The sequence below is a fragment of the Merops nubicus genome, unplaced genomic scaffold, assembly GCF_000691845.1.
Source record: "Merops nubicus isolate BGI_N331 unplaced genomic scaffold, ASM69184v1 scaffold25309, whole genome shotgun sequence".
In the NCBI taxonomy this organism is placed as follows: domain Eukaryota; kingdom Metazoa; phylum Chordata; class Aves; order Coraciiformes; family Meropidae; genus Merops; species Merops nubicus.
The window spans coordinates 86773-98472 of NW_008633431.1; the positions used below are offsets into that span (position 1 = coordinate 86773).

Here is an 11700-nt window from a genome sequence, read left to right on the forward strand (position 1 = left end):
CCATGAACACAGACAGCCTTTAGCTGCCCCTAATAAGCAGGAAAATACCTGCTTATTAGAATTATATATTAAACTATGTTAAAAGAACCACTTATAGCTTAATTCCATTTAGTTAAGAAAGATTAAAAGGTTGTATTAGACCATTGCAATGATGCTGACAGTGTAACCTTTCTCTTATAAAGCAGAAGGAATGATTTGAAATTAAACTATAGTAACTACCTACCATCATATTCCAAAGAAAGTGCTCAGTGAGCACTGAGAATTTTTCTTGCTTTTCGTTTTAGTTTTGAAGTTAAAGAATCTCATGGGAATCTGACAATTGTGGCATACCGTAACAGAGGATCATATGGCAATGTGTCTGTATTTTTTTATGCCCAAAATTTGGAGGCACAGCTGGGTTTGGATTTTAATGTGACCTCAAGGGTAAGATGCAAATTGTAAATCTGATATTTTTCGTTCCTTCAGCTTCCTCAAAAAAAATGTTGTCTTGTTTGTTCTGCAGAATAATCACCTGAATAGAATGAGATAAAATCAGTAACCTTATTTTCCTGTTTCTTTCTTTTTAAATACTGGAGTATTTTTCAATAAAACATTGTAAATTTTTGAACTTCTATCGCATACATTTTTTCTTAGGGAAGAGCATATGAGTTTTCATATAAGGTTTCACCTTTTTTACAATAGAACTTTCCAATCAAATTGCTCTTTCTTGTCCTCATTCTGCAATGTGCTAAACTTTTTTGATCTTCATTATGGTTTATAATGGTATCATTTATATTTATAAAAACGATTTATAATATTGTAGATTTTATTATTTTATTGTAGCTCCTCTCACCTCCTTTTTCTTCCTATGTAAGACAATTCTGTTTGCCTTAGCTGAAGGATTCTGTGTGTATTAAGAGCTGTTGAGTATTCAGTGCTTTCTGTGTTTCAATGCCAGACTCTCTTTTTTGCTGATGGAGAAAGGAATAAGTCTGTCGTTGTTACGATTTTTGATGATGATATTCCTGAAGGTGATGAAAAGTTCCAGTTGATTTTAACAAATCCCTCTCTGGGTCTGGAATTAGGGGAGCACACTACAGGTAAGACTGAGTTTTTGATATCCTCATTCTTTGGAATTGTATGGCAATCGTTTTAATTTCATTCTTCTGAATAATCATGCTTCAGAGAGCACCATTGCTCTGCTCTGGTAGATCTTTTTACTCCTTTATAGAGTTCTAACACATCCCTATGAAAACCATGCAATTAACAAGGTAATATGTAAAATATGGAATCAGAAAGTGTGAAACTGAGCTTTTTAATAAAATTCCAGGTTCTTCCTGTCTAGAAATCTTCCTAAACAAAATAAAATACGTGTTTTTTTCAATATGATGGACATAAAAGCATTATATATACACTAAAAGAAGAATGGACTTCTGTTAACTTGTATTTTATTTGTATGTGTGCACAATTATATTTTACTATGTTAATGACTATTTCTGCTGTTTACTATTTCTCTTATGCATTTCTCAAAAGCCACAATTACTATACTTGCCAATGATGATGGCCATGGAGTTTTGTCATTCAATAACAGCGATCACTTCTTCCTGAGGGAGCAAACAGCTCTCCATTGGATGGAAAGTGTTGCAGTATTAAATATTGTTAGAGAACCTCCTCAGGGGATATTTGGCACCGTGACTGTTCAATATCTTGTAAGTGAAATTAATTCTTCAGAGGCATCAGTGGATTTGACCCCTTCACAAGGATATATTGTGCTGGAAGAGGGAGTCAGATTCAAGGTAATATGATAGTTACTCCAAAAGAAATAAAACATGTTCTGAAAGTGTTGGGAAGTATTCAGAAATGTCTGTGATTTTTCTTGTATTTATTTTTTTCTTAGGATTTTCTTCATTCTCAAAGGAAAATGAGTCATGGGAGAGGGAGTGCATTAAAATTAAATGTGCTTTTCTGTGGATATTTCTTTCTTTATAGTAGTTGAGGTAAACTGAACAGTGTAATGTGCATATAATGTTTATTCATGCACAGCAACATTTCTTTCTATGTATTCAGCATGTGTCTGAAACATAAACTTTGTAATGAAATGATCATTTACAAGCATGAATAGTTAGGGCTGAAGTAAAAATCCCATTCTGTAATGTGAAACTTCAGCTGGTCTGAACTGAACAGAGTATGCTGCAACAAATGCAAGACTGAACATCTCTCAGGGTCTTAGGAATAAAAAATGGCTTATTTTTCTGGGAGCATTAAGCTCACTGCCTCTGTACTGTCCCTACAAGAATGTCAGCTAGAAAATGAGTGTAAGTTTGTGGAATCCTGACCTTTCTGAAGTTTAAAGGCAGATTCTTTTGTTTTGTTTATTTTGTCAGTGAAGGTAGTGGGACAGAATCTGAAACAAACCTTTCTGCAAACACAGGTTTTCAGTTTCTGAACCTTAAATGCACTTGGAACCATAGTGCTGTCCAGTGTAGCAGATCTGTGGGAAGTTAAAGACTTCTGAAGAAGGAATCTAAATATGATTTATTGCAGAAGTAAGCAGGGATTTAAATTTGTAAGCTACAGTTTAGCTCCAGATCCATCATTACTAGTATTTTTTTTCTACATCCAAGCTGTGTGTACCTCTGTAACTTCTGCCTGTTTGGGTAGTGGAAGGATGACAGTGAGCCCCAGATAGTACTGAAAACACCTACATCTTTCTAGATAATTCTCTGCAGTTTGAGACCACCTTGACAGGATCACATTCTCATCTGCAGTGGTGCAGCAGAGGGACAGAAGTATCAAAAAGAGAGATAGTATTTCCCATATCCCTCTATTTTTGCCTTTTTTCCTTCTCTCTTCCCATCACCAGTAGTGGAATTATCCTGTTTCCCTGGAGCTATTGTAGTTGCCAACTAAAATAAATTATAACCAGCTTGACTGAGCTGTGTTGGGGGATCCTATGGTTGGACTCAGTGATCTTAAAGGTCTTTTCCAACCTAAATGATTCTGTGATCAGGGGCTATGAATTACTAAGGTATGTGAGTAGAGAACTAAAGTATAAAAAAAAACAATCAAAACCTATTGCTTTTCAGAGGGCCTTAGGATGAGAGGAGGAAACATGGGAAGGATAATAAAAGCAAAGAGGGTGTGCTCATCTTAGTGTTGCACCAATGGAGAGCACAAGGTGGATGACTTTAGAACCTCAGCCCAAACAGTTCTTGCCTCCCTTCTGTCCTCTCCAGCTCCACGAGCTGCTGTACCCCTGCTGTGTTACCCAGAGCCATGCAGTGAAAGAGCACAAAGAGCAGCATGGGCTGGTAGGGTTGTGTCACCCTTAGCTGTCAAGTCTCAACAACATTCTGTGCTTGTTTTCTTGTCAGACACTGCATATTTCTGCAATACTGGATGAAGAACCAGAAATGGATGAGCACTTTGTTGTCACCCTCTTCAATCCAACTGGAGGAGCCAGACTAGGCACGAGGGTGCAAACTATGATTACAGTATTGCAGAACCAGGCTCCCCTAGGGCTTTTCAGCATCTATCCAGTTACAAATAGGTACTAAACATTGATTCAGTTAAAAGGAGATTTTTGACACTCAATAGAAATGTTACCTATAATTTCGGTTTGGATGAATCTCTTTAAAGAAATCCAGCAATCCAATTATTAGATGTTTGTAATTGTGAAAAGTAAAAACTGAATAGTTTTTTAGCACTATTACTGCTGTAGAAAAGAACAACAACAACAAAAACACTTAAAATGGACTATTCATCAATAGAAATGTCAATTTATCTATGTATTTTTTCATAAAACAGTATCTCTTTAGTCCCTACACATTCCACTGATAACAATCCATGTTAAGAGCTCCAAACCTCAGATCAGGAGTCATTTTAAACCTGTGTAAAATACACTTGCACCCAGGGCTGTTTTTCAGAAGGAAATGAACACTGGAATGTCCATGTTCCATGTATGGAATGACTTTTGCAACAATCACGCAGCTCAAGCTGTACACCTGATATGTTCAATTTCAAGTTGTTTTAAGATTCTGTTGAATTTCCTATGATTTTGCAAAGATCTGGTGGTAAGAAACATTGCACAACCTTAATTAATTTCATTATCAGTCCATCAGATGGCGAAAACAATTTATAATATTTTCTTTTTTATTTCTCTTGTATATTCTGCACTGGAATTGCACAATAAGAATCTTATTCATATACTATAAAAATAATACATTTTTTTCTTTATTTTTCAAATTTTTTTTCTATTTAGGACAAATTTCCTCACAGTTGAAGAAGCCAATACTACAGTTTACTTGAAAGTTTCACGGAGTAATGGTCTCAATGTGTCTGTGAGTGTTGAGTGGGAGACGTTGTCGGAGACCGCGTTTGGCATCAGTACGTTGAGTTTATTGAGTGTCCACTTCTTTTGTTAGAGTGGAGATGGCAAGAAGCTAGCCAAACATCCAGGAGATATAGCTTTGCAATGTAAATTCACATATTCAGGCTTGATCACACTAATTAATGGTTTTCTAAGCGTGTCAGAATTCATTAGATAATAGAGTTTAGCTGCTTAAGAGTCATCACCCACGTGTCAGAGTTTCAATAATCTATAGCTCTCCTTGCTGCTTATATGAACATTATTGTCACTAGACTTTTGTTTAGTGAAATCTGTTCTTTACTACTTGTAACTTTGGATTTTTCTAAGCCAGTGTAAGAGAAACACAGTACATGAACCTGACATAGCCTTAGTCTGAAAAAAATGCCACCACACGTTTCTGTCCTCTCTACCAGTGTGGCTACTGAGATGCATTTGTGGAAGTCTCAGAATGTAACTTCATGAACATTCAGTCTGATCCAAATTAGCACAGCCATGAGGAAGCCATCCTTTTGTCTCTGTCTGCTTGTTCCCATTTCCAGTGCTCATGTTTAAATAGCTGCTCACCAATCCAGACTGAAGCAAATAGGGCAAAAATGGAAATGCTTCTTTTTGAACCAAGTGTCTGGCTCAGCAGCTGCTCTAACCCTTGTGTGGTGTTGGGAGTTTAGCTGGTGGAGTTTAGTTCTGACAATGCAGTGATTTTTTTTTCTCTAAGCCAGTGGCACAGCTCAGGCAGTTGCAGAATCTTGGTGTGCCATGACCACTTGTGATGAGGAGAATGAGGACAAACACATACATTTGGTAACAGTTTTAAACTAGAAGAGGGGGATTTAGGCTGGAAAGAAGGAAGAAATGTTTGACAGTGAGGATGGTGAGCCCCTGGCCCAGGCTGCCCAGAGAGGTGGTCGCTGCCCCATCCCTGGCACCATCCCAGGTGAGGTTGGATGATGCTCTGAGCACCCTGCTCTAGCTGGGGATGTCCCTGCTCCCTGCAGGGGGTTGGACCAGGTGACCTTGAAAGGTCCCTTCACACCCAAACCAGTCTGGGATTCTATCATTTTGTAGTTTCTTTGTCTCTTTCTTTGCTACTTGTTATCTAGCTCATTTTCTCACTAGGTAAATTCCAAACTCAGTCATTCTGAATCCAATTGCCTGTGCACCTTCTGTATGCACTTGTAATGTGTGAAGAATACTTTTATTGCTTAATTTTTATTACATCCTCAGTACTACAACATTTTTGTGCATTTGCATACACTTATACCAACTATTTACAGCCAGCATCATTTCTGATACTAGGTCTGTTTTTCACAAGTAAATCATGAAAATGATGTTGAAAAAGACCTCAAGAACAAACAGTATTTTGTTTTACTGTATTACAGGGGGTAGTATCAGTGTCCTGTCTGTCTTGCAAAGCTTTGTGGAAGAGTCAGCATCTGGCTGGTGTTTCTTTACATCAGGAGAAATCCTGTATGGTGTTCTGCTACGTGCACCTCCAGCTGCCTCTTCTACCCTCTACCAGTGGAAAGGAGTTTTTGTTCCTGTCGAGGTAAGTGTTTGCTGCCAAACACCAAGCATGCTATCTAATACAGAATTTAAGTCTCAGGCTTAATTGTCTATTCCTCTCACAGAATTTCAGTATGTGGAATCCTAAGAGCTGTGTGTCTTTCCAAATCCATGCCTCTCCCTACCTCGTGGTTACTCACGGAGCTTCCAACAACAGTGTGTATGCAAAAAAAGCTGAAGGTACATCAGGTTCACTCACAAAATATTAAGATAATGGGGTTGGAAGGGACCTCAAGAGCTTGTTTGGGGCCCTAACAGTTCAGGGTGCCTTCAGTGATATAAGTTTTTACAGCTGGTTGTCTACTGTGCTTTTATGTTTACATTTTGAGGGTGAGGGAACATGACTTGGTAAGTGAGGAAAAAAATGGTGGAACAATCATGTCATAGAACACTTTCTGAAAAATGTTTAATAAGTTATATTAATTTTGTAAATTAACTCCACTTATATATAGACATACTTTTGAAATTGTAAAATTACATCTGTGCAATTTTATACATCTTATATACAGTTTTCCATGTAATTTTGCAATGTAAAATAAAAATTAATCTGTATATCTGTATATATGTGTAAACCTTGTCACTTGAAATGGCTTCCAAACACCATTTTTGTCATGTTTCCCTCACAGATACAGACTCTGTCTATTCTTGATACCAGACATGTGAAACATTTTGCTGTGGGTGAAGAGGACTATTTGATTTTTGTGAGTCACACAACTGGTTCCAGTTCCATCCAGGTTAGAATATGCTTGTCTTCCCTGGCTTTGGTGTGGGTAGTTTGGTTAATTTTGAATTTGTAATAGGAAGGAATAACTAAAAAACCTCTAAGTATATGTTTTTTGAAAGTTATGTAGGTTTCTGGTGTGGATTTGTAAGATTTAAAATTCTAGACTTGTTTAAACATAGCAATCCTGTACATTAACAAACAATTTACATTTGGTTTGATTTTTATTGCTGGTGTTATTTCAGTTTTGAAATCTAGCACATTAAAGCCCTTTAAGAACAGAAATATCTTCTGATCATAAACCTGTTTCACATTTCCACAGGTTTTCCAGTGGAATAAAGATGTATTTGTACCACATCACCAACTTCCAGTGTACAGAGCTCTGAACATAGCCTTGTTTCCTAGAGGAGGTGTTATGTACTTATTAGTGTCTTCATCAAATACCACCCAGAGCTTGCTCCTGTACCAGTGGCTGAATAATGAATTTAGGAACCTTCATCAATTACCCCTGAAAGAAATAAAACATATGGAAACCTGGATTTCTGGATCTGATATCTATTTAATTACAGCAACAGGTATTTAGCAGAAGTCATATGATGAGTTTGTTAAGTATATGCTGGCTTGTTTGGTAGCAAAGGCATCTAGGGTAAAGGAGTTTAGGTAGGGATTAAAATATTGCTGGGGACAATTCACTGACAAGCATTTCATCACAGTAATCTCTCCTTTATCCCTCAGAAAATAACAACATTGTGTTTGTTCTCAAATCCTTAGGAAACTAGTGAAATATTTTCCCAACAATAGGAAATAATAACTCCATTCATCTAGCTGCTGATTGCATGCTTTCTGAGCTTTTCTGAGCTTTGTGACATGAAAAGATTAGTCAGCAAAGTAAATGTGAATGTTTTTATTACAAATATGACATTTTAGACATTGTTTTATGACTGCATCCCTATGTCTGTTGAAAATTTTATTTTGCAGTCCACAGATTTCTTTGCAATTGGCTGTTGTCTACTGGGAGCTTCCGTGTTTTTAAATGAGAAATGTGTTCAGAAAAGTCCTTATATGATGTCAGTGATGAATCATCTCGTGGACATCAGTCATACCATGGTTTTATGCACCAAGTGAAAAGGAAAATATGATCATTATCTGACTTCAGAATTAAAGCTGCCAAATCTGCCAATGTATAATTTAACAGGCAGCAAAATAATATAAGTTTTGTCCTTTTGTTCTTTGTAGAATCTGGAAATTCTTCTGAAATTTTCATCTGGGAGACAGGGCAGTCTGCCTTTAGACACTTTCAGTCTCTTCCAGTCTGTGCTGTAAGAAACATCCATGTTTTCATGCCTCCCTCAGCCTTAGGTAAGACTTAAATGACAATATTTGTTCAAATCCTAGCTTGTAACACTGGAATCACAGAAATACGTGTGCTCATTGTTTTATTTACCAAACTTTAATAAAAGTAATCCTCGTGCTACCAAAGGCATTTCAGGCATTACAAAAACTTTTAATTATAAATCACAAAATAGCTGCTTTTTTTTTCTTTTTTTCTTCTTGCATGATGTAGTTCACATCCTCCTGTCTGGTAAGGAGACAACAGCACTGTATTCTTGGAACTCAGAAGGGAACCAGTTCTCTGCAATGCTGGAAGCCCCATATGCAGATCATGTCACTTCAGCTACTGCAAGGTCTCTGAACTCTAGCAGGAGCCTGATTGCTCTGTCCATGGAGTCCAGCTCCCAGATTTATGAGCTGACCACCATCTCCAACCAGTCAGATTTTATACCTAGGTAGGGGTTTTTTGTTGTTGTTGTTTTATATCACTTTGTCCTAACTCTTGCATTTCTTTTTCTCTGATATCATTTTTTTTTACAGTGAAGAGCATTATATATACCTCTGTGTGTGGTGTGCTTATTAACACTAAAGAGAATTTTTCACAGGTAGATTTAAGATAATGTGAAGTCCAAAAGTCTCACAACTGGCTTTAAAACATGGCAAAAAAGGACTTGCAGTTATGGCTTGATTTTTTAAAAGCTTTTATTTAGAATAAAGTAAATTACTTTAATAATTAATTTGTTACTCTATGATTTATTGTAATTAAAGAAAAATAAAAACAAAACCACAACACAAAATCCACAACCTTTAAACCTCATTTAATTTCCTCAGGAGGATACAATCCAGCTCCAAAAATCCTCATTAGGTTTAGAGCAGTGCTTTCAAAGTTCACTGGTCAGCTATCCTCAGTTTATAATTATTTGATGTGTGTGTTTTTATGCTAGTTCAGGTGAATTGATATTTGAGCCTGGGGACATGGAAGCTGTGATAGCAGTCAATATCCTGGATGACAACATCCCAGAGGAGGAAGAATGCTTCAAAGTGTGGTTGAAAAACCCTAAGGGAGGGGCAGAGATTGGTGTCCATGGTTTTGTTAACATAATTATTCCTTCCAATGACAATGCCTATGGAGTCATTGCATTTGCTCAGGTAAAACTTCTAAGGTAAATCATTAAAATATGTATATATAATTTAATAATGGAACACAAACTTACTAAAATTGTAAACTGGAGCATGTGACAGGATTGTTTTTCTGAACAACAAACTGAGTTAGAAGCCTTTTAGCATCCACTCAGCATGACTGTGTGCTTATACAAAACACAAGGTGATAGAAAATCAGTTCCACAGTCTGTCCCTGTTGTTTGTTTTTGTATAATCCCCTTAACATTTGGATTAACACCTTTGTTAATTAGCTTAGTTTTGCAAAATCCTAAAAATTCAGTTTTCAGATGGTGTGTATGAAATCATCATAGAGTTACTACTGGATGGTTAATCAATTTCCCCTTAAGTACACAAATCTGAAGATCCTTTTCCCTTGAAAAAATTTTTAAAAAAGATAATACAAAAAAAAAAAAAGAAACAATTTTATTTTTTCCCTTGAAAAAACAAAAAAAAAGATAGTAAATGGGCTATGCAACAAGTTGAGCCAGCCTGCCAGAACAAACTAATGTCTTTGGAAAAAATATCAGACTAAAGGTGTTATTTGGAGTGGTTAATTCTTAAGTCCTCAAACACTGTAGAGGTTACCTAGACAAGTCTAGAGCAAATGCATACTGAAAATAAAAACCACAGCAGAGTTGTTACTAAAACTAAACATTGCATCTGGATTTGTGTGAGGAGGGTGAATAAGAGTAAAGTAACAGCAGTAAAAATATGTCTCCTTTGAAGATCCACCTTTTTGTTATCTGCTTTGTACAACTGGGACATAAAGTACTTTGCTAAAATACAGCCAACAGTAAAAACCAAAGAAAACCTCTTTTTTATTTGCCTTAGGATAAAGAGACCTGATCTTTTAAATTCTCATATTCATGAAACCTGGGACTACAGAGTAATTCTGAAAAATTTGACATAAAAATTTCATCAATTAACATGTACTTAGCTACTTAGTAGATTAATTTATTAACACCAAATGTCATTGACCCCTATTGAATACCCAGATCCCTAACAAAACTTTTCTTCCTAAGAAAATAGTGCTATGGTTCTTCTACTCTATATTTTCCAGAGTTCTTTATTTAAGCAAGTTGAAGAAATGGAGCAGGACAGCTTGATCACCTTGAATATTGAACGTTTGATAGGAACATATGGACGAGTGACAGTGGAGTGGATTGCTAATGGGAGCATAAGTGATGTGTTTCCAGCTTCAGGGGTGGTATGTAATGACATCATTGATACTGGGGAAGCACTGACTGTGTTGTCCCAGGCAATGGGTGCAGATGTGCTAAGGGAGAAGGATAGGTGATGTTTGATTGCCCCACTCTTCTAATTCCTGCTTCCTGGTCCTTTCCTGTAGTTCTGGCAGTTTGCACTTCTGGCTGGTACATAATACCACAGCATCACTCTTGCTCCTCTGGAACCAGATATTGCTGTCCAGGCACTAGAAATGTGTATCTGTAGTATCCATTTCCTCCTGCTGTGAGATCCAGCTACTGTGTCAATCATTTGCATAGGTGGGAATCTGGGAGTGTTTGCTCTTGGTCCTGACTTTGTCAGTACAGTTGAAGAGCTTCAGTGGCCCAGGAGGATATCCCAAGCACCATTTTTCTCTGTTTCTGAGACTCGGTGGATTTCCAGCTGTCTTAAAATCCAGTGTTAAGATCCAAAGCTTGTGGTATTCCTTAGGACCGATGGATGCCAGATTCTGTAAGTCAAGAGCCTCCACCTGGTGGCCATCTGTAGAAGTCACAGGCCCTTGAGTGCAGAACTGTAGCACAAACCACAGCTGAGGGAAGGGCCAAAAGACTGCAGAAATAAATTTACACCTGGAAATAATGAGCCGGAAGTAAAATTAAAAAATCAGAAAAAAAATGAACAAAGGGAAAATCAAGGATGCCAAAAAAATCCCACTGAAATTATTAATGTATTCCTTCAGCATGCCAGATGGGTGGTACATGACTTCCTTGCATATGTTTGCCAGGTAGGAAGAGACAGAAAGGTAAAGTTATAACATTGTTCACTGGAAATTTCTGTTTATCTTTCAGCTTAGGTGTATCTCATGTGTTTGTAGGCACATCTTCCTTGTTGAGAGAGACCTGGTCAAGAGGCTGGCCCTTTGAAATGATAAATAAAAAGAATATAGATAAAGCATTTCTCAATCATTTTATGTGAAAAAAAAAAAATAAAGAAAAGCGTTGACTATACGTTTCCTCAATTAACAGTGATTTTGGTACATATGTGCCTCATGTTTTGTCATATTTGTATGTGTTGGGTTGACTTTGGATAGCTGATAAACTCCTGCCCAATTTCTCTTACTCCTCCACCTCAGTAGGACAGGGGAGAAAATAAGGTGAAAAAGCTTGAGACAGGGATAGTTTAATAAGAAAAGCAAAAGCCACACATGGATTCAAAGCAAATATTGGAATTTATTCAGTACTTCCCATCAGCAGCCAGATGTCCAGCCACTTCCTGGGAAACAGGTCCTCAGTGTATGTAGCTATTGCTTCAGAAGACCACAAATGGTCTTCTGTGGGTGTGACCTCCCTGCCCCCTAACCCTTTTATTGCTGAGTGGTCAGGAATGC

The 11700-nt window shown here is 37.1% G+C and overlaps 1 protein-coding gene across 1 annotated transcript in view; it reads left to right on the forward strand.

Moving 5' to 3' along the window:
• Window positions 1-10332, forward strand: part of GPR98 (G protein-coupled receptor 98) — a gene marked incomplete at its 3' end in the record, with an annotated part of 83239 nt that extends 72907 nt beyond the window's left edge. The window contains exons 41-53 of the mRNA XM_008948264.1: window positions 285-423; window positions 938-1079; window positions 1513-1775; window positions 3354-3529; window positions 4241-4365; window positions 5728-5894; window positions 5977-6069; window positions 6538-6645; window positions 6955-7207; window positions 7869-7991; window positions 8197-8419; window positions 8909-9113; window positions 10186-10332. Coding sequence (XP_008946512.1) covers window positions 285-423; window positions 938-1079; window positions 1513-1775; window positions 3354-3529; window positions 4241-4365; window positions 5728-5894; window positions 5977-6069; window positions 6538-6645; window positions 6955-7207; window positions 7869-7991; window positions 8197-8419; window positions 8909-9113; window positions 10186-10332 — 2164 coding nt within the window. The remainder of the gene's footprint in view (window positions 1-284; window positions 424-937; window positions 1080-1512; window positions 1776-3353; window positions 3530-4240; window positions 4366-5727; window positions 5895-5976; window positions 6070-6537; window positions 6646-6954; window positions 7208-7868; window positions 7992-8196; window positions 8420-8908; window positions 9114-10185) is intronic.
• Between the last annotated feature and the right edge of the window lie 1368 nt (window positions 10333-11700).